Source organism: Microcaecilia unicolor, chromosome 1 (assembly GCF_901765095.1).
Source record: "Microcaecilia unicolor chromosome 1, aMicUni1.1, whole genome shotgun sequence".
Lineage (NCBI taxonomy): Eukaryota > Metazoa > Chordata > Amphibia > Gymnophiona > Siphonopidae > Microcaecilia > Microcaecilia unicolor.
In genome coordinates, this window is record NC_044031.1 from 600558051 (window position 1) to 600581584 (window position 23534).

Genomic DNA, 23534 nt, shown 5'->3' on the forward strand with positions numbered 1-23534 from the left:
TCTTGTTTGACAGCAATGGACTACAATCAACTTGCCAGCATCAGTCAGTTGCTTTCTGGGGGGGTTGTAGCTCTGCTGAATCCTACTTAGCTACCTTCATTAGGTCATCTTCTGCCCCTTACTGTCTTGTTATCACTTTTTCAGCTTCTGCTCTTGAGAGAGTGCTAGTTGGGCTGCTTACAACACTGCAACTTCCTACCTTTGGAGCCATTTTGCTAAAATGTGTTAAATATGGGCTTATGGAGGAGTGGCCTAGTGGTTAGGGTGGTGGACTTTGGTCCTGAGGAATTGAGTTCAATTCCCACTTCAGGCACAGGCAGCTCCTTGTGACTCTGGGCAAGTCATTTAACCCTCCATTGCCCCATGTAAGCCGCATTAAGCCTGCCATGAGTGAGCACAGGGTACAAATGTAACAAAAATAAAATAAATTAATGCAGGACTTTCCCATGCAATAAGCCCATAGTTTATGTGGCAATATATTAAGAAGATTTTGTTTTTCTTTTTTTTTGCAGGTCCTGTGCTAATTCTTCCATTAGTGCATGGAACTTGCACAAAACAAACAAAGAAGAAATAATGTGGGAACACTTACTGCTTCCAATTTAGGAGGCACTAAGCCATGAATTCTATAAATGGTGCACAAATTTCCACGTGCAATTAAATTTGCACCAACAATTGCATGCTAGCAACAATTATTGGTGTTAATTGGCAACAATTTGGATTTGAGCATACATCTTGCTATGCCCTAGTCTGTAAAGATCCGCACGCATATCTTTTAGCTCACAACTCAAAAGGGGGCATGGCCGTGAATATAGGGGATGTGCACCTAACATGTGCCAGGATTTATACTAGGTTTCAGTTGGTGTAAATCCTCATGCCAAAAGTTTGGCATGGAAATTGGCTCAAAGTGCTGTTCTAGAAAGAGCACGCAACTTACAGCGCCATTTATAGAATAGTTTTCCGTGTGGAGTTTTAAAAATATTTACTATATCTAGCCCTAAGTATGCTCCCTCATTAATGGGCCCCTTTACTAAAGGGTTGTTGTGCGGCAATCCAGAACTACCGCTGGCCCAACGCAGCCACCGGCAGTAGTTCTGCTTTGAGCACACGCCATTTCCGGCACTACAGAAAATAATTCCATAATTTCTAGCTGGGCACTAATCTGTCTCTAATGGGGCAGTGCCACATGCTGCCCGGTTACCAGTAGGCTACCATGGGAGCCCTTAAGAGGTGGCAGTAAGTGCTCTCCCCCGCATGGCCACACGGTAAGAATAATCTGACCGCGTGGCCATGTCTCTTTCTAGGGGCTTTTTTAACTGCTGCGGTAAAAAGGGCCCTGGCACATGACAAAAATGGCCCCCACCGCTACCACAGGGTCCTTTTTACCACAGCTTGGTAGAAGGAGCCCTAAGTCCACATTATCCAGTTAACACATTGTCAGTCGCTCCTCTCGGCCGCGTAATTGTCTCTCTCTCTCTTATCCGTGCTATCTGCTTCCGACTTAACCCACAGGAATCACAGTAAGCCTCCACCTCCTTATACACCCCAGGCCAATAAAACCGACCTAGCAGTTGTTTTAAGGTGTTCTGAGTTCCTTTATGTCCTCCCAATGGGTAATCATGGGCTACTCGTAGTATCACCTCCCGAAACCCATGAGGAACCCCCTCCCTCAGGTGTTCCACCCTCTCCTCAGCTAATTCCATCTCCAAATCAGCCCCCTCTCCTTTCCTCTCCTGCGGCTCAGGTACTCGTTTGTCCTCATCCCTCTTATTCTTCCCGGCAGTCTGAAATCTGTGTTCTCTACGCTCCTGCCTCCTCCCCTCCCGCAATGCATTCTGGGACCTGTAGTTTTTCCACTCTGGCTTTTCTCTCTCCCCCCCCCTTCATTCTGGACTCTGTGGCTTCTCTGATTCTCACAACATGCTTATCAGAACGCAGTAGCTGGATAATGCTTACATGCCCATTCCCACCTATGGCATACCCCCTCCCCAAAATATTAAAAAAAAAATAATGCAAGATTAGCTTGGCTAACAGGAAAATTACCAAAAACATTTTAATGCATTTTGCAGTAAGTGTTTTTTGGTGCACTAACTGCAGGTTAGGACTTAATACCCTTTATTAAAATAGCCGCTCTGTTCCTAGATTTGTTTCCAATCTTATAAAAAGAAATCCAAACCGATTTACAGCTTTTCATAAAATAATACACAAGTACATAATAAAAAAACACTGAAATGAGTACAGTCAGCTATTCCTATACCTAGATTTAGGTATCCTTTTAGGCACCGAGCACCTAAAAGGAAACCACGTAACCTAACTCTCTACCGGCCAACCCATTTTTTAAGCAGTCTAATTTGTGATGCTTTGGGGATTGTGCTTATTTGCCCCTTAAATTGTGTTAGGGCAGTAATGCACATTATTTCACCATTATTCATGTTACTATTAGGTACTGCAGGGTACACTGTAATGAGATGAAAGTGTGCAAATGCATGCCAAAGAGCTCATTACTATGAATCGAATAACGCAGCTTGCAGTGAACATCACAAGCCATATTATTCCTGGAAAAATACTGCCAGCAAAAAAGCTGGTGGTGTTTTTCCCATCCTGGAAGCATCAGGCCACAAAGCCACAGCCTGGTGCTTCCAGGCTGCTTCTTAAAAGGGCCAGATGGAAGTATTCCCACTTAAAACCTCTCCCCTACTGTGAACCTCCCTGATTGCCCCTAATTCTGATCTTGAAATGTCACTTTTCCCACAACTCCATTCCACCCCTCTCCACATGGGCCCCTGGGTCTACCTGGCAAATCCTAGTGGTGCATCAGGGTCAGGGCAAAAGCAATCCCTAGTCACTCCTGCTCATTCTAGTGCTGGGTTTAAAATGGCACCAGCAACCCCTAGTGGTAGCGGTACTAATGCTAGGGGTCAAGCTGCCGTATAAGGACAAAAGGTCTTTATACCACAAGTTGATCCCTAGCAGTAATAGCACAAGACTATCACTAGGGGTTATGGATGCCATTTTGAATCCAGTGCTGAAAGGGGCAGGAATGACTGGGGATTGCTCCTGCCCTGACTCCAATAAACTCCCTGGAATTGGAAAGCTTATGGGGCAGGGGAGATATGAGTTAGGGGGAAGAGAGGGGAACAGACTTGGGGGGGGGGGGGGTAATCTGGGAAGGTTCAAAATTACAGGGGCCATTGGGGAGATTCTAGCCAAAGAGGGACTTTTGGGGTCAATAATACTTTCTCTCAGCCCCTTTAAGAAGCTGCCCAGGAGCAATGGACCGCAGGTTTGCAGCCTGATGTTCCTGGGACACAAAAATAACGCTGTTGGCAAGGATGATTTCAAGCACCGTTGTTCTTATACTGTGAAGTGACTAACCTACTGTACTGAGATACAGCAAGTTAGTCACTGCTGTGGGAAATTAAGGTGTGGTAAAAGCCTGACTTTTATCGCACCTTAATAATTATCTCCTTTTGTGAAGTCAGGCACCCAAATTTAGGCACAGAACAGGAGAGAAGTTTTACTTCAACAAACTAATCTGCCTTAAGTTTGAATATTTACCTCTCATCCTTCAGTCCAAATCAAGATCAGAACTCCTTAGCCAAGCAGTCATTTGGCCAAAAATTGAAATATCAAAACCCAACACTCTTTTCTTTGTTACACTTACAACTGTCTGTTTCTTAAAGGGAAATAGTATTGTGTTTAGCATGTGTTTTGCTGTACCTGGGATTTCATCCCTTTCTCCGTTGGCGTGCTGGAATCGATCTCCTTCTACTTGCACCTTTGGGCAGAGTACATCTGGAAAAAAGAAGAAAAAGAAATCCTTAATTTTAATGCAAGATATATGGCACCCAACTGGATGTTCCACATATATGTCTATTAATGTGATGATTTAATTGAAGTCTGTCTCTGCTGTCCTGCAGTTACTACAGTGGTTCACCTTACAAAAACAGAGCTTAATAACTTAGCAGGAAGGAAAGCCAATACCATCTTTTTGGGGGAATCCAGTAATTTCGTTGGGTTTCCATATGAAAAGGAATCAGGACTGGGATCTGGTGTCATGTTATCACTCTTTAACATATCAATAAATTATAGGGAGAAAAGATTCAAATCCAGAAAATGATATAGGAAATCTGTTCTGAAGGGTTATCGATAAGTGAGAGTATTTAACTACAAACGTACAAAGACAATTTGAAAGCAGAGCCCTCAGCAATCCTGGTTCACTATAAAAAATGTGAACTGTAATGGGTTTCAAAATAATGATTGATGCTGCTCGTTTTCATTAATTTTCAATGAAAACGAGTATATGGAGAAAAACCTCCATATTTGGGTAAAAAAAAAGCTTCCATATACCTATGTTTCTTCATAACGGTTTCAACTTTTCATCTTTTTAAATAACAATTCAGATATCTTAATGCTCAAACTCATAGAAACATTCACTTATCACAGTCACTTTGTCCGGTGTTACAGTCTTCTTCCAAAATTGAAAAAACATTCCTGAAAGAGGTCCTTGTTTCGCCTCAAGCTTTGTCAGAGGAAAAGTCATCCCTACTCTCTCATTTCTGCCGTTATCACCCTTCCCATCTTATTTTAGTCCAGTCTTTGTGATGATAGTTGTTGGCCAACGTACCAGGACTCCTTCGGGAAGTATGCAATCGTTAGTTGTGGCTATTGTAAAGATGCTAATGACATCATCCCCTGTTCCCTCTTAGGCGGCATCACCAGCCCCATCAGACCCATGGAGCAGGAGACCTAAAGCCAAGAATCAAACCCAGCTCCCTCCATTTAGTGGCTTATAGCATGGCCACTGAGCCACAGGACTAGCCCCAAGAACACTATAGGATGTTATTTAGAAAAGAACATTAATAACTCAGGCTGGAACATAAAAAGCTTTTGACAACTTCTCTGATTTTTCTGCAACTGTTAATTTGCAAGTTGATAAATCTGGGATGGAGCCTACACTACATCCTTATCACTGTGTGAGCCCGATAAGCTAAAATGTGCATGTACAGATTTTTCAAAACAGAGAAGTCCAACAATAAATGTGAATAAATAATACTGTTAAATCTATTGCACATGAAATGACCAACAAAACAATGGAAAAGAGGTAAGATGAAAGAGAAGCAATGTTTATTTATTTATTTATTTATTTGTATCCCATATTTTCCCATCTATTTGCAGGCTCAATGTGGCTTACATTGTACCGTAGAGGCGTTCGCCATCTCCGGTAGAGAAATAAATACAAGGAGTTGATGTGGTCGGATAATGTTCATGTGTTATAGACACATTGGGGAATTATAGAGAGGAAAAGTTATGTAGAGTCTGTTACAAGTTTTGGTTTCATTGTGTTGCGGAGTTTAGGCACTTAAGTTGGGTCGATGGGGTATGCCTTTTTGAACAGGTTGGTTTTTAGTGATTTCCGGACTTTTAAGTGATCGTACATTGTTTTCATGGCTTTTGGTAGTGCGTTCCATAGTTGTGTGCTTATGTAGGAGAAATTGGATCCATAAGTTGATTTGTATTTGAGACCTTTGCAGCTTGGATAGTGGAGATTGTATATATATGGCCGCCCTTGCTCTCAGTAAAATATAGGTCAATGGCTCAGGCTAAAGAGCTAGGCCTCTACAAGCAAATGGCTCATAATAAGAGCTAGGCTTCTCTTAAAAATCCAAAGTCATCTCTGATACAAAATACATTTTTCTGCAGCACAAGCTGAACTGAGTTCTCAGGGAGCTGGCACGGGAGGGGGTCTTTTGCTCTTATAAACATGCCTGGGACTGGCATTGGTGAAGAGTCATGAAATATGTTTTGGGTTAATGAAAGTAGATAAAGGGGTAGATGTGCGTAGTTAGAGAGTACTCAGAGGGAGTGGGGAGCTGAGAATAGCTGAGAAGAACAGAATGACCGATGAAGTCATCTTGCCACCTGTGCTTTGCACCCCTTTTGTGTATAGTTAGAACCTGGGACCTAATGAAGTCACCCTTATCGGTTCCTTATCAACTGATAAGGGATAGCAAGTTCTGCTGACAAAGCTGGATCCCATTGGAATCCATTGGGTTGAGACAGTATAAAGGAAGCACCCCGAGAAGTGTAAGACGCAGAAGGAGAGACAGAGAGAGAGACAGACGCAGATACAGAGGCAGATGCTGATGGAGGAGAGCTGATGTGTCATGTGATTCTGTTCCACTGTATGATTGACTGAATTGCTGGTATCCTCATTATTGGGTAATATGTCAATGCTAATTAATACTAATGAACTAAATCTCTTTAACTAATTAAAACTGGGTTCCTCTTTAATTACAGATTTAGCTACGGCTGAGCCTGTACCGAACTGCCATGAGCAGATTCAAGGTTGGGAAAGCTAGATATTTGGAGGGCATATGTAACTTTGCCCAGAGAGATGAGACGGGCCACTGCTTCCACTGCCTGATTAGCAAAGGCAGATTCTGAGAAAATAAACAAGATTTAGGTAAGTTCATGTTGATCCGATTGCGTTTCTTGTTGGTAGGTCTATGAGGTCTGTCATATATCCCGGGGCTTCGCTGATAATTTTATGGACCATGGTGCAGATTTTGAAAGCAATACATTCTTTAATTGGTAGCCAGTGTAGTTTTTCTCAAAGGGGCTTGGCGCTTTCGAATCGCGTTTTTCCAAATATAAACCTGGCTGCTGTGTTTTGGGCGGTCTGAAGTTTCTTTATGAGTTGTTCTTTGCATCCCCCGTAAATTCCATTACAGTAGTCTGCATGGCTTAGTACCATTGATTGTATCAAGCTGCGAAATGTTTCCCTCAGGAAGAATGGTTTCACGCGCTTGAGTTTCCACATTGAGTGGAACATTTTCTTAGTTGTAGAGTTAACTGTGACAGGATAAAAGTAAAAGAAAAGGTTTGTGGAGTCACGGTAATGAAACATCCACATGTGGTGAAAATAAAGTTGCCTCCCCCTCTTAAGCCCCACCCTTGTTTAAAAACTCTTCTCTTCATATAGTGCTGGGCAGACTTATACGGTCTGTACCAGAGCTGGTGGTGGGAGGCGGGACTGGTAGTTGGGAGGCGGGGATAGTGCTGGGCAGACTTATACGGTCTGTGCCAGAGCTGGTGGTGGGAGGTGCGGTTGGTGGTTGGGAGGCGGGGATAGGGCTGGCCAGACTTATACGGTCTGTGCCCTGAAGAGGACAGTACAAATGAAAAAAGTAGCACTATGCTCCCTGGATCCCCATCCTGCTTAATCTCCCAGTCACTCCCCAAGTGCTATTCTCCAAATACCTGCTTATCTTACATAGGGGCCCTTTTGCTAAGCTGTGGTAAAAGGGGCCCTGAGCTAGTGGTAGCACGTGTTTTTGTTGCAAGCAGAGTTCACTTTTACCGCAGCAGGTAAAAAGGTGGAAAAAAGAAACGGCCATGCAGTATGTTTGCACTTGCCATGTATACAAACAAAAAGGAGCAACACTGGCCCTTTCCAAAATACAAGGCTATATGCAGGAGCTTTTTCCTTTATTGCAGCTGCTATTTCTACAAGGCACGCTTGGTTTTAAAGATTATCTCCGTTCCCGTTCGGAGGTATTGGATTCATACATTGTTTGCATTATTTACATCCAATCTCTGACCCCTGAGGCAGGCGTTCTTTAACGCCGAAACACGGCTCGTGTCGGGTCATCCTATATAATAAAACACACCTCCAACATTCTGAAGCTGACTGCATGGCTGAGGCATTCCTGCTCTCTATATCCATCTCCTGAATTGACATCACGTACTTCCGGGTTCGTCACAAGCAGAAGTGACCAACCACACGGGGTTTCTCGGCTTCAGAATGTTGGAGGTGCATTCTATTAAATAGGATTGGTCAGTTCCTTGAAGCACAGCCAGAGCTCAGCATCCTGCACAGTAATGCTCAGACACCAGAGAGAGAGGGGGGGGGGGGCTGACACCAGAGAGAGGGAGGGAGGGGGGCCTGACACCAGAGAAGGGGGGGAGGTATCGCTGTCACACACACACTCTCTGTCACACACACACTCTCTCTCTCACTCTCACACACTGTCTCTCACACACTCTATGTCTCACACTGTATCATATTCACTCTCTATGTGTCACACAGTCACTCACACACTCTCTTGGTCTCATACACTCAGTCTCACAGAGAGTCTGTGTCTCACACACACACTCTCTCTCTCGCACACACTGTGTGTGAAACACACTCTCTCTCTCTCACACTGTGTCTCACATACGCACTTGCACACACTCTCATTCTCACACACACACTCTCTCTTTCACAGACACACTCGCACCCAGACTCACTCTCTCTCTCTCACACACACACACTCGCACATTCACTTTCTCTCTCACACACAGTCACTCTCACATACACTCTCTCAAACATACACACTCCGAGGAAAACCTTGCTAGCACCCGTTTCATTTGTGTCAGAAACGGGCCTTTTTTACTAGTTTATCAATAAAATACTCCTATTTTCTCAGTCTTGAAGGCCCACTGTTGCTCCTTTTTGTTTGTATACTTTCTATGTATGCTGGTTACCCTCTCTCTTTGGCTTGCACTTGCCATGTCCCCATCTCGGGGGGGAGCAGTTACTGCCACTCATTGAGGTGATGGTAAGGTCTCCTGTGCTAACCTGGTGGTAAAAAATAGGAAACAATATTCTGTAGCTCTGGAAATGGTGTGCAGTGGGGCAAAAATACCGCCAACCCTTGCGTTGGGCTGGCAATAGTTCTAGGTTGCCATGTGGCGACCCTTTAGTAAAAGGGCCCCATAGTGCATATTTGCAAGGGGGTGTACACAGGGGTGAAGCATGGGTAGGACATAGGCAGGAGTTCTCACATACTCGCCTAACTTACAGAATACTGTAAATTAGTTGAGTAGCTGCTGCATTTAGGTACTCATGCTTTCACCAGTTCTATGGTTGGCATAAGTCCATATGCCTAAATACTAGACAAGATGACACCAACATGCTAGCATTTTATAATTTGACATATGTTTATGTTTTATTATTTATAGCCTGCCTTTATCCAAGGTGGGTTACAACATAACATATATGTTTTAAAAAACAACAACCAACAAAACAACATAAATGCAGTAAGGTAGAAGCAGTCAGTCAGGCTCAAGCGGAATCAGGACAAATCATAGGCCTGACCCAGCAAATATTGTTTTAGCATTGCTTTAAAAGAGGTAACGTTGTTTTGTGATTTTAGGGCTAAAGGCAGTTTGTTCCACTCTGTGGGTCCTGCCATAGAGAAAGTGCCAACTCTGGTGATGTTCAGTTGCAAGTTTCTCAGGTTTGATGTGACGCAAAGGAACTTGCCGAGTGCAACAATCTTGGTGGTTCATATCTAGGCAAGACGTTCCTCAAATAAAAAGAGGCGTCCTGATACAGTCCCATATGTACTTAGGTGCTTAAGTTCCTTTATAGAATTGGCTCCCCTACCACACTCCCTCAGGGCACTAAATGGAGGCACCTTCATAGGTGCATATAGGGGTGAATTCTATATATGGTGTTACAAAAATCAGCACTGAAAAAGTGCTATACTAAAAGCCATGCTTAAAATTAGGCACGGTTTATAGAATAGCGCTTATGGCCAGGAACCACGCCTAACTTTAGGCATGACCATTTGTACCAACTTAAATGTGGTGCAAATGTATGTGCCTAAATTGAGCACATATCCCCTGTATTCCATAACAACGCATGTAAATGCTAGGAGCATCCCCGTTCCGCCCATGACCTTTCCATTTTTGCACCCCCTTTTTTTTACTCGTCCATAAAATTTAGCAGCAGATCCATCGTTAAACTTTTGCATCTAAGTTCCAATTAAATCTAATTAGTGCCAATAATTGTTTGTTAAAAGGGCCAATTATTGGCACTAATTAGCTCGTTATTTAATCAAATTGCACATGCAAATTGGGCGCATGCAAGGTTTGGTAACTTTTATAGAATTAGGGGGATAGATAGTATGTTGTGCCTATTTTATACAGGTGTAACAACCCATGGAATGGGTATTATTAAGTTTATGTGTGATAGATCTTTCCAGAGGCCCTGGGAGGAGAGAAGTCCCTGCTAGAGGGCTGGATTGGTGGGATGTCCCTGGGTGGGAGGATGCCCAACCCAAGGGAGAGTGGTACCAAAATAAGTTGCAGAAATAAAGTGTATCCCTGTAGAAAGTGACAGTAAGGGTGGAGTTTGCGTTTAATAAAAGGAGTTGTGGTGAGGTACAAGAAATCTTTATTTATTTATTTATACATGTGTAGATGATCCCAGGGACTTAGTATGGGCAGAGCTGGAGCGAAATTGTGATGTTTGTGAATATTTTTAAAACACACGCGACTGCGGAACAGGTATAAAATTTGTCTGCTGCTGCTGTGGCTGTCACCTTCTAAAACAGATGACTTTTTTTGGGCTTTCCAGATAGGCTTCCTGTTATAAAGTTGGGCCCTGAAGAACATTATAGAAAAATGATGCTGCTATTTGAGCTGTGTCAAACATTTGGGTTGTGTGGGGATAATTTATCTTTATTTCTTATCAGGTATGATCTGCAGCTTCTCTCTTTCTGCTTCTGATGTCTGCCAGATATCTAAATCAGCACTCATTTCTTGTTTTACTTTGCAAGATCAATAGCTAATTTTGCTTTCTTCTGATAAAAGGAAGGGATAGTTGTATTACAGGCTGAGAATTGTGAAATTCAGCTGGCTAATCATTGTTTTTAGTGGCATACTACTACCTTGTCTTGCAACTCTGTTCAAAAACAGCAGGGTGAGAATTTTATCATTGGTGCCATTTCTTTCGCAGTGAAATCCTATACACCTCATTGAAGAAAACAAGCTTGCAGTTTTCTCCTTTTGATAACATTGCATGAAGTAATGTGATTGCTGTGTTACTCCACTTGAAAATAGAGACGTAGAGGCTCAAGCTTAGCGTGTGTGAAGCACCATGTGGTTCATAGGTATAAGTACATAAGTTCATAAGTATTGCCACACTTTGACAGACCAAAGGTCCATCAAGCCCAGCATTCTGTTTCCAATCCAGGTCACATATACCTGGCAAGATCCCCAAAAAGTTCAATACATTTTATGCTGCTTATCCCAGAAATAAGCAGAGGATTTTCCCCACTTAGACAAAGTGTGATGATGTATAGCATAGCCCACAATCTCTCCAATTCACAAATATACCACAGCTTATTTAACCATGAAATCAAAGAAGGACCTTTAGGAGACTTCCAAAGCGCAGCTAGCATAACTCTAGCAGCTGACATAGCATGTCGAACCAATATGCCCTGAGATGTGGTTAGACCGGGAAGTGTACCAGGAAACAAGAAAAATTCTGGTGACCATTGAATATTATTATTATTATTATTATTATTTTATAGACCTCTATCATATCTACCCGCAGCCGTCTTTTCTCCAAGCTGAAGAGCCCTAGCCAAATCAGCCTTTCTTCAAAGGGAAGTCGTCCCATCCCCTTTGTCATTTTCGTCGCCCTTCTCTGTACCTTTTCTAATTCCACTATATCTTTTTTGAGATGCGGTGACCAGAACTGAACACAATATTCGAGGTGCGGTCGCACAATGGACCAAAACAAAGGCATTATAACGGCGTCATTTTTGTTTTCCATTCCTTTCCTAATAATACCTAAGATTCTATTTGCTTTCTTAGCCGCTGCAGCACACTGAGCAGAGAGCTTCAACATATCAGCAATGACGATACCTAGATCCCTTTCTTGGTCGGCAACTCCTAACATGGAACCTTGCATTACGTAGCTATAATTCAGGTTCCTCTTTGCACTTGCTCACATTAAACATCATCTGCCATTTAGATGCCCAATCTCCCAGTCTCATAAGGTCCTCTTGTTATTTTTCACAATCCCCTTGCGATTTAACAACTTTGAATAATTTTGTGTCGTCAGCAAAATTAATTACCTCACTAGTTACTCCCATCTCTAGATCATTTATAAATATGCTAAAAATCATTGGTTCCAGCTCGATTTTAAAGATAAATTACATATTACTAACAATAGTTCTGCAAATTCATTTTTCAATTCTATCAATACTCTGGGATGAATACCATCCGGTCCAGGAGATTTGCTACGCTTCAGTTTTTCAAATTTCCCCATTACTTCCTCCAGGTTTATAGATATTTCATTGTTTCTATGATTCGTCAGCTTTGAATACCATTTTGGCACCGGAATCTCTCCCAAATCTTCCTCAGTGAAGACCGAAGCAAGGAATTCATTTAGTCTCTCCGCTATGGCTTTGTCTATGAAATAGGACAAGCAGCATTTATCGCACGCTAATGCCCATTAACACATGCTTAGCTTTAGTAAAAGGGTCCTATAAATGTTAATATAAACAAAACACAAATAAAAGAATATAAAGTGCAACCATTAGTTCTTAATTATTGCTATATGTTTTACTTTAAATTCTAAATTCTTGGATTCCAAAATTTCCTAAACTTGTGGACAGAAAGGCTGTTAATGATATTTCTCTTTATTTTTTATTTTTGCCTTTTGTATAAATGCCGATTGCATATTCACATATTGTGATGATATATGGAAATATATGAATAAAGAAATAAATAAATAAAAAAAGAATATAAAGTGATGATATTGTACATCTTGTCAATGTATTTGCTGTTAAAATCTTATGTGAACTTTGCTCTTCTAAATACTCAAGACCTTTCCTCATTTTTTTTCACATCTAGATAAAGGTCTCAAAGAACTTCCCATCAAGAAGAAATGAATAAGGATATGGTAGACCCACAGCTCCCAGCTCTTGGAGCTCTGCTGTGCTAAGACCAAATTTGTGGGGAGAAAGAGGAAGGGAAGAGGCTTGTCTATCTCTAGCCCAATGGCACAGTGTGTACAGTGTATGAACCAGGAGATTTCTTCACCTCTTGCTGTGGCAGAATCTGTGGAGGTATTGGTAGTTCCCTGTGGGATTGATGTGTCACTGAGCTCTGGGGAAAGGACTCACCTGCTGCCTCTACAACTGTTGCAAAAATCAGTTCCCAGTGATCCGCTTCCACCGCCCCTGGTTATTTGATTAATCTGCATGTGCAACTGCACAATTTTTTGTGACTTTTATAGAGTTTGGGGGTAAGCATAAAGTTGGACACCCAACTTTATAGAATTAGGGGAAATATATTGTTACCTGTTTGAGAATTATGAATGAAATAATGCATTAGCTTTGAAAACAAACTCCTTTGGGTAACCGGGATCCAAGATGGCGGCGGTTTGAGAAAAGTCGCCAGGCGCGTTTCATTCTGCTGCCTAAGCACTGCTGAGGACGGTTTCTCACCAAACCCCACAATGGGGAAAAGGAGAGGCAAAGTCAGGGAGATTCCCTCTACCCCTGACGGGACTCACCAACTTCGACAGGCTACTTTGGAGCAGTTTGTTGTTACGTCTGTTCCTGGGATGACCTCTACTCCCACTGCGAAGCCAGCGTTGTGATGCAGGCTGACAGTGTAGACGGGGCTTCCCTTAGCCCCGTCGAACGTGTGGCTCCTCCCCAACCAGGAAGAGAGACTCTGCAGACAAGCCCTGCAGCTCAATCCCAGAGTGGAGAGCAGAGGGAGCAGGGGGGGGGGGGGGGAGCGTGCCTGTTGGGAGAGATCAATCGAATGCTAATGACTTGAGGAATCCATTGATACAACGGCTCCTGGGCTGTCTTTACAGACAGTGAGTATATTGGAACAAGCTGCTAAAGCAACCCTTCCTGATGTTTCATTAGGGAAATTGGTAAAACCAGCCATAGTGACATTAGAGTCACTTTGGGACGTGACTTTTTCCACTCACTCATCATTACAATCATTGATAACTAAAAACACTGAAGTAATTAAGGCTTTATCAGAGGCTGTATTGAGCCAAATACAGACTAATGAATTTCAAACTTCTGAAGTTAAACGTCTGGATGAAAAAACTCAAAAGATGGAGCTATTTGGACAAACCTTACTTAAAGATAAGAATTTTACCTTCAGACGATTGGAGTATCTTGAAAACCAAGCTAAAAGACTTAACTTGAGAGTAATTAACTTTCCTAGGTCACCATTAGTTACCCCAATTCAGATGTTTAAAAAATACCTGGTAGAAATAAGAGGTATGTCAGAAAGTTCGTTACCTCCTGTAACTCGAGCGTTTTACCTACAAACTGATCCCAAATGTTTACCAGGAAACAATCAACCCCCAGTGGGTGAAGTAATGAATCTTACTACTTTTTTGGAGTCATCATTGGAGGTTATAACGCAAAGAGTTACATTATTAGTTTCATTTGCTCTGGAAATGGATAGCGATGCAGTATTGAGACTTTCCTTGAGACATTTGGATTCAATTTTTTTGGGCTCTAAAATTCGTGTTTATCCTGATTTATCACATGAAACACAGAATAGGCGCAGAGCATTTCTAGCTTTGCGTCCGAGAACTGTGGCAATAGGTGCAACTTTTCTATTGAAATTTCCTTGCATATGTCAGATCTTCTTTCAGTCAAAGCATTTTCAATTTTTTGAGCCCAAATAATTGGAGCAATTTCTATTAAGTAAGGAAGAGGTTAATGTGGTAGTCTAGTCTCAAAATGTAACACTGTAAGACAGATTGGAGTGAAGTACCAAGGAAAGACGTTTCTAAATATTCTGGTGATTTTTTAGTTTAATTTCGATTTTTCCATCTTGGATCATTTACTAAAATAGTGGTCGATAGTTAAGTAACTTATGTAAAGATTAAGTATTTTTCCTATTATTTAGTTTCTTAAATTGTGTATTATTACTCATAAATTTATGTTATGATTGTTAAAAGATTAATAAAGAAAATATATACATAATACATTAGCTTTGTTGATGTTAAAATAGTCTCTCTATAATGTCAAGAGGCACCACTAGCTCAGTTATATTTCTGCCTGTATATATGACATGGTTTTTAGTGTTATTTTTATGTAATGTTTTGCTTATGTATATTTTAATTTGTGATCTGCTTTGGTCCAGACCAAATATAAATAAATAAACCATAACCATAAACCATTCAGATCAGTTTGTGCTCTGAGTTATCACTGCAGTCTGGGCTTCTCTACCACTTCTCCTGCCAGCTGGTGCCAAGAATGTTGCTGGTGTTCTCTTCAGCATAAATGTATTTAATGCCAGTAGAACAAGTACATTTACATACTAGAACAAGTACTGCGCGTGCTCTAAAACACTGCATAACTAGTTATTTTTGCTGTAAAAATATTTAGCTACATTCACTGATGACTGTTTCTCAATTAAAATTTATAGTCAAAGCAATTAAATTTGGTGTAATTAAAGAGATGAAACTGCAGAACAAAATTAACTTGCGGCTTCATCGCTGGTGTACTCAGTCAGGCAGGAATTTATTTAATTTTCTATTTACAACTTAGCACTAACAAATTCTATATGGGGATTAGTGGGATGAATTCGTAAATGCATGTAGCTGGTTAAGGAGCCCTTTTACTAATATGTGCTTACCCCAGTGAAAAAGGTGCTTACCATGGGGTGCGCAAGCGCTCAGGCTTCCCGCATATAATTTTTGCATGTGTGTGTGCTTCCCCCGCACTAAAAAAACCAAACCCTTTGGGGTCCTTTTTCCAAGCTGCAGTAAAAAGGGCCCTGCAATAGTGATGGGGGCCGTTTTTGCCACGCACCAGGGCCCTTTTTACCGTAGCGGGTAAAAAGTCTCTAAAAAAGACATGGCCATGTGGTAAGATTATTCTTACTGCATGGCCATACAGGGGAAAGCACTTACCACCACCCATTAAGGTGGCAGTGAGGGCTTCTGCGGTAACCTGGCAATAACTGGGCAGTGCGCAGTACTGCAAGATTAACAGTAGGTTAGTAGCACGCTATAAATTATGGAATTATTTTCCATAGCGCCAAAAATGGTGCACTCTCGAGGCAGAACTACCACCAGCGGCCACATTGGGCTGGCGGTAGTTCTGAGTTGCCATGCAGCAACCCTGTAGTAAAAGGGCCCCTTTACTATTTACTGATGGAGCAGTTTGGGGGTTGATAGTAGGTTCTGCGCTAATCGGTTAGCGCAGTTATATTGCTCGCACTAACCAATTAGTGCGTCCAAATGGCAGATGAAATTTAATGTGGACAAATACAAGGTGATGCACATTGGAAAGAATAATCTGAATCATAGTTACCTGATACTAGGGACCACCTTGGGGGTCAGCGCTCAAGAAAAAGATCTGGGTGTCATTGTAGATAATACACTGAAATCTTCTGCTCAGTGTGCGGTGGCAGCAGCCAAAAAAGCAAATAGAATGCTAGGAATTATTAGGAGAGGGATGATGAATAAGACCGAAAACACTATAATGCCTTTGTATCGCTCCATGGTGCGTCCGCACCTTGAGTATTGCATGCAGTTCTGGTTGCTGTATCTCAAAAAAGATATAGCAGAATTAGAAAAGGTTCAAAGAAGAGTGACCAAAATGATAAAGGGGATGGAACTCTTGTCATATGAGGAAAGGCTAAAGAGGTTAGGGCTCTTCAGCTTGAATGAGGGGAGATATAATTGAGGTCTAAAAAATCTTGAGTGGTGTAGAACGAGTAGAAGTAAATCCATTTTTTACTCATTCCAAAAGTACAAAGACTAGGAGACAGTAGAGGAAGTTACTTGGAAATATTTTTAAAACAAATAGGAGAAAATATTTTTGCACTCAACAAATAGTTAAGCTCTAGAACTCTTTGCCGGAGGATGTGGTAACATTGGTTGGCATATCTGGGTTAAAAACGGTTTGGACAAATTCCTGGAGGAAAAGTCCACAGTCTGCTATTGAGGCAGACTGCTTGCCCTGGGATTTGCAGTATGGAGGGTTGCCACGATTTGGGTTTCTGCTAGGTACTTGTGATCTGGCCTGGCCATTGTTTGGAAAACAGCATACTGGGCTAGATGGACCATTGGTCTGACTCAGTATGGCTACTCTTATGTTCTTATGGTTAGCATGTGATACCTTACTGCCTACAAAATAGGTGTAGTTAAGTGCTCATGCTTTAATATGAAAATTAGTGTGTGGCCATTAATACTGAAAATAAAAAAATTGGCCATTTTACCCACACAGTAAAACGGCCTTAGCACAGAGGAATGACATGTGTAAGCATGTTCAGCTTTGTACATAAGTACATAAGTAATGCCACACTGGGAAAAGACCAAGGGTCCATCGAGCCCAGCATCCTGTCCACGACAGCGGCCAATCCAGGCCAAGGGCACCTGGCAAGCTTCCCAAATGTACAAACATTCTATACATGTTATTCCTGGAATTGTGGATTTTTCCCAAGTCCATTTAGTAGTGCTTTATGGACTTGTCCTTTAGGAAACCGTCTAACCCTTTTTTAAACTCTGCCAAGCTAACCGCCTTCACCACGTTCTCCGGCAACGAATTCCAGAGTTTAATTGTGCATTGGGTGAAGAAACATTTTCTCTGATTTGTTTTAAATTTACTACACTGTAGTTTCATCGCATGCCCTCTAGTCCTAGTATTTTGGAAAGCGTGAACAGACGCTTCACATTCACCTGTTCCACTTCACTCATTATTTTTTATACCTCTATCATGTCTCCCCTCAGCCGTCTCTTCTCCAAACTGAAAAGCCCTAGCCTCCTTAGTCTTTCTTCATAGGGAAGTCGTCCCATCCCCGCTATCATTTTAGTTGCCCTTCACTGCACCTTTTCCAATTCTGCTATATCTTTCTTGAGATGCGGCGACCAGAATTGAACACAATACTCAAGGTGTTGTCGCACCATGGAGCAATACAACGGCATTATAACATCCTCACACCAGTTTTCCATACCTTTCCTAATAATACCCAACAAAGGGCCCCTTAGTAAGGACCATAGGCGCCCGGTATAAGAGGCTTGGGGAAGCTAAGCCTCCCCAGCCCAACCGCTGCCCCCACCCTGCGAGCTGCAGGCTTCCCCGTCTGCCCTCAGCTGTCATTTCCTGCCGTCTTCCAGATCCCCACCCCTCAGCTGCCCGATAGCCCGTTCCGTTCCTGCCCTTGCCCTACGCCCTACCTTAAAATATTGTAATTTTCCTGGAACGGGCGGCGCCGGCATTGCAAGGAGCAGCAGGCTCTAGCCTTCCCTCGCAATGGCTCCACCCTCTTCTGACGTATTTCCTGTTTCCACGAGGGCAGAACCATGCGAGGGAAGGCTGGAGCCTGCTGCTCCTTGCAATGCCGGCTTCTCTCAGCATAACCTCCCAGTCTCAGCATCCGGCTGCAGCTTAACCCCACACTGACACTAACTACTTCCCCCTGCAGCTGCAGGCTGGATTGTGAGAGCAGAAGAAGGCAGGAGGCAGCAGCAAGGGAGCATCTGGTACAAGTTTACCCAGAGGTAAGGCAGAGAGACAAGTCCCCTCTCACGCAGAGAGCGCCACTAATCAGAGAATGTGACAGGCAAAGAAGGACTAGGGCTATTCACTGCTCCAAGTCCTGAACAGAGGAGAGATATGAAACACAGCAGGAGATATGAAAGAGGAGAGACTTGGAGAGTGCAAAAAGATATAACAAGAGATTGAGAGAGATAGGAAAGAAGAGACAGAAAGAGGGAGAGATTGATAGGTAGCAAGGTGAAGAGATAGAAGATGAATGGAGGTTAGAGAGATTTACCAGTTAAGGGAAAGGGGGGAAGAAGGAAAAGTTGTGCATAGTGTTTTGCAGTTGAGCAATTGTGGTTAGTACATGCTTTGAGCAACCACTTTATTCTTTGACAGATGATACATATCTAATATCTAAATTTAATAAAAGGTATTAATTGGGACTTATTTTTATTTATTTTTTTCTGTGTGTTATCAGCCAATTATGGATTTAAGCTGCACCCCGAACCCCGCCCCCAATCCCGCCCCCTTTAGCCTCCCCAAACAGTTGGGCCACCGACCGCCTATGGTAAGGACTTAACTGGTTACATAAACACCTCTGAATTGTGACCACCCTGAGCTACATAACTTAGCCATTCCTATTATGGGAGGTCCTGGGGCAGGATTAGGTCAGGAAAAGAAATCTACTTGTTAGCAATCATTTTAATACCTTTGGCTAATGTAACCTGGAAAACCTAGGCATAGGGATAGCTGTGTTCTTGAACCCAACATTTCCTCCCTCCTAACCCCGAAAATGAGAATAACACATTCTGTACTCAACCTAGAACTCACTTCCCTACCTCCCTTGACTGTGTTACTTAGGATTCTCTAAAGTCATTTGGTCTGTTGGAGATCTCTGATCCCCATGTTTGATTTCTCTCTTAGACTGGGGGGTAATGGGTATTAAGAAATCAAGCTTGAATTAAAAAAAAAGAAGAAGAGACTAGGTACAGGCACCTTAGCGGGGATATCAGTGGTATAATGCTGGGATAGGAGTAATCACAACCTGAGCCACTGATAACAATCCCTTATGGGCATCACTCAATCCACCCTCAACTCCCTGGCACCAGCATTAAGTAATGTATCACCTCCACCAAAGGGGCCACCAATTCTCCCAGGCACTTACTGGGGATATCAGTGTCATAGGCTTGGGACAGAAACAATTCCCCTTCACTCCCAGCCCCACTACACTGAAGAAAAGGTAGCTGAAGCATAGACATCCCATATAAGTGACTTGGGGAGGCTAAGCCTCTCTATCAGCAAGAGCTACCTCCACAAGTTTTGTTTAGCAGCCCCAGCACACAGCAGAGCAAAGCACTAAAGAGCCCACCACAGGCACTGTCTGGGGCTGCCATCAGCTTCAGGGCTGCTCCAGCTGCCAGCAGCTCTCCTTCTCCCTTTCCCTCCTGCTCGCTGCTCCCTTTGGCCCACCGGTGTTGCTAACCTGCTTTGTTTGCTGCCAGCAGAGACAAAAGCAAAAGCAAAAAGTATTTTAATTATGAATTTATTAATTAGAATATATCAGTTTTTGGAAATGCTCATCTCTGATATTTTGCATTTCAGTTTCAATTTCTCTTATATTGCTGTATACCAAGTCTGAGCAGGTGGGGGGAAGAGGGGTTGGTGGTTGGGAGGCGAGGATAGTGGAGAGCAGACTTATACGGTCTGTGCCAAAGCCGGTGATGGGAGGTGTGACTGGTGGTTGGGAGGCTGGAAGTACTGCTGCGCAGACTTGTACGGTCTGTGCCCTGAATAAGGCAGGTACAAATCAAGGTAAGGTTTACACATATGTTGTCTTGTTGGGCAGACTGGATGGACCGTGCTGGTCTTTTTCTGCTGTCATCTACTATGTTACTATGTCTGACTTCTTGAGGTTTCCAGTTCAGTTTTTATTTTCATATCTCTTATTGATCTCTGGTCCCTTGTGTCATATTTGTTGTGCCAGGTGTTTTTTTTATGCGTGACCATGGTGTAGTATTCTGCTAGCATGCAGTGTCTGTGTAGAGATTTGATTCCACTCCTGTTTTTCGTTTGATTTTTTTTTTTTCATTCGGTAGTGTATTGGTGGTTTAGGGTACAGAGTAATATTTATAGTGCTGCCTCTTCACAGGTAAGGTTGTTGTTTTTGAGTCTTGGGAGTTGGTGCTATTATGGTATGGTAAGGTTATGAATGTGCTTTTGCAGTTTGTGTACAGTGTTTTGCATTGGAGGGATTGCGTGTTGGTCTTACTGAGGTGGCACAGTAACATAGTATATGACAGCAAATCAATGAACGCTTTAATATAATTTTAGTTTGTCATAACATTAGACAGGGTTTTAGGGTTTAAATTGTGAGACACTGAGGGGCATTTTCGATATGACGTCTAAGTCTGACTTTGGCGTTTTGCACAAAAACATCCAAAATCTGAAGAGGAAAGAAAGTCATTTTCGAAAAAGAAAAACATCTATCTTTGTGTTTTTGAAAATATTGTTTTGAACAAGGTGGTAACCCTGATCACATTTCTCTTCTTTGATTCAAAAGAATGCATCCCTAATATTAGCACACGGCCCTCCTTTTCAGCGCTACTGAGTTATGCAAAGATTTGTGCTAACAAGGGAATGACTCTTTGCACATGGTCAGGCGACCTTCAAAGGCAACCACTACAGGTTGTCTCTACCATGGTTAATTTTGGTGTTAAGGTGGTTTCATGGTTACAGTGCATATTCCTGGAGTGGAGAAGTGGCCTTTTGGTTAGAGCACCAGTCTTGCAATCCAGAGGTGGCCGGTTCAAACCCCACTGCTGCTCCTTGTGACCTTGGGCAAGTCACTTAACCCTCCATTGCCTCAGGTACAAACTTAGATTGTGAGCCCTCCTGGGACAGGAAAATATCCAGCATACCTGAATGTAACTCACCTTGAGCTACTACTGAAAAAGGTGTGAGCAAAAATCTAAATAATAAATAAATTCTATAACCATAAATACAAAGTGGCTATGAATATGCTTGGAAGATAGTGACGTGGTTTGGCTGCATAACCGTATGATGCTGCTTTTCAGCATACACCAGATTACAACACTGCCAAGGCCCTTTCATGCTAACTCTTTGAAAGGAAAATAGGGTCCCATAAAAAGAAGGAAGTGATTAAAGAGTAAGGTAAGTTAAAAGCAATATAAATCAGCGCTTTTGTCTTCAATCCTCAACAGTGAGAATCACTAAATCATATTCATATTCCACTGGGTTTTGTTTTCAGATGAAAGTATCGATTTCTAGCCGGACTGAAAATGTTTTCTATCGTCTGCCAGGGTATTACTGCATCTTTTTGACAGGGGTGTGATCTTTACTGTACGTTATCTATCGCCTTGCGGCAGTCCATAGAAATCCGATCGATGGCCTATAAGGGACTCAAGAGTTCATCTTTTGATTGTTTGCTGCAGCAGCTTCTAACTAGCTGCTCCTGGCACAAGTACTAAATCTTTCACCTTCAGTTTCCTTTGGTAAATTGCAGGCAACTAGCTAGAAATATATCTAAAGTAATGATGTAACAAACCATTAATTTGTGTTCAAACGTATTTGGTGCCAGTCTGCAGCACTCCCCTCAGTTGACCTCTGTCTGCCATATAAGCTGTGTGCTCCTATGTTGGCAGCTTGACCCTTAACAGCAGTATATATTAGGGATGGGCAGCTGGAAATGTTCATTTTGTGTCATTTCCTGTGCTCATAGGAACCAACTTTTCAAAATAACCGGAGGTGCTCAACTCGGCACAAATTACTAAGGCCATATAAAAGAAATTAAAACGTGGTGGGTTGTGAACACAACTGGTCAGGCTGTTGTTAAATGAAGAGCACAGCATGTGGTGCACACACAGGGAGGTCCCCTGGGCAAAGGAAATGCTAGGGGGAAGCACTGCAAGTCCCACTGTCTTTCTTCCTCCCTAACCCCAACTTATCACCACAGTTTACCATCCTACTCCCAGGCCGTCTACACTACACTCGCACTATGCCTTCCAGTCCATCCTGGCCCATATACATCCCATATTCCCCCCCTTCCAGCCAGTCTTCAATAGTCCCTCTTCCTTCTCTACCTAACCTGTGCACATCATACACTTTCCAATTGCTCAGACCAGCTTTGGTACAATGCCCCCTCCTTTATTAGTCATGACTCCAGCATCATATCCCCATTACTCTCTCCTTTTACCAAACATCCCCTTCTTTCTTCTCCATTCTCTGCCCAGCACCATTATCCCCCCATTCCCATTTTTTCCTGGCCCACATGATATGGAAGGATATGGGGGTGGAATACAACTATAGCAGTACCCCCACTTTCATGGTACCTTGCACAACCACATAGGTCACATACCCCAAAAGCTAGCCTGTAGCAGAGCTATGCTGGGAGTGAGAATAGAAAGCCAGGCTTAGCAGCTGAGCCAAGAGGAAAACCAAACCAAGAACCTCTTGCCAAACTCCACCCAACTCTCCTGTAACCTCTTCTTGCAGCTCCCATGCTATTTCTTTGGGATGATACAGCATAACGAGCCCACTTAGTCCAACACCACTGTCTTCCATAAGATGTAACAAGGGATGAAAGTGGGAGTCTCATGCCTCAAGTTCTCACCTCCTCTGGGCTGGCGGATCAGCGCTCCATGAATGTGGGAATCCCACACTGCAAGCGTGTACCATGGAAGCTGCTACTCAGCTTTCTTCTCCTTAGGAGCCTATTTCATGGATCGAAACAGGGACATGCTGAGAGGCACCTTCACCACACAAGTCTCAGGCCCAGGAAAATAGCGTCCCTGAACTACGGCCAGTTACCAGTAATTAATGTATCCTTCCTTTTGATTTTGATTTGCTGCTGGCATTTGCCTGGCCCAAAAAGTAGGGGTAAGAGAGATCTTTATATTTATGTCCAATTCATAGCAGAATTCCAGAAGATAACGATGACTCAGCACTAAATCATGCACAAGCTCTTCCTTCCTTCTGAAAGTCAGTTTTTTTTAATCTTGAACATATTTATTGCTCTAATGCAACAAAAACAGTGAATGACAACAACAATCATCAATAAGGCACCATTGCAACCAGTGACATTCATATAGCAGATCCAATTCTGCAGAATCAGTGCTCCTACTCGCCAGCTGAACCCACAGACCTCAGCTGCAGAAGGCCGAGCAGCCTGACCAAAAGATTGGACCAGCGCAGGGGAGG

General features: G+C 42.7%; 1 protein-coding gene across 1 annotated transcript in view; it reads right to left on the reverse strand.

Annotated features, from left to right (window-relative positions):
* Positions 1-23534, reverse strand: part of COL22A1 (collagen type XXII alpha 1 chain) — a 743309-nt gene that overhangs the window by 546083 nt on the left and 173692 nt on the right. The window contains exon 4 of the mRNA XM_030219538.1: positions 3718-3792. Coding sequence (XP_030075398.1) covers positions 3718-3792 — 75 coding nt within the window. The remainder of the gene's footprint in view (positions 1-3717; positions 3793-23534) is intronic.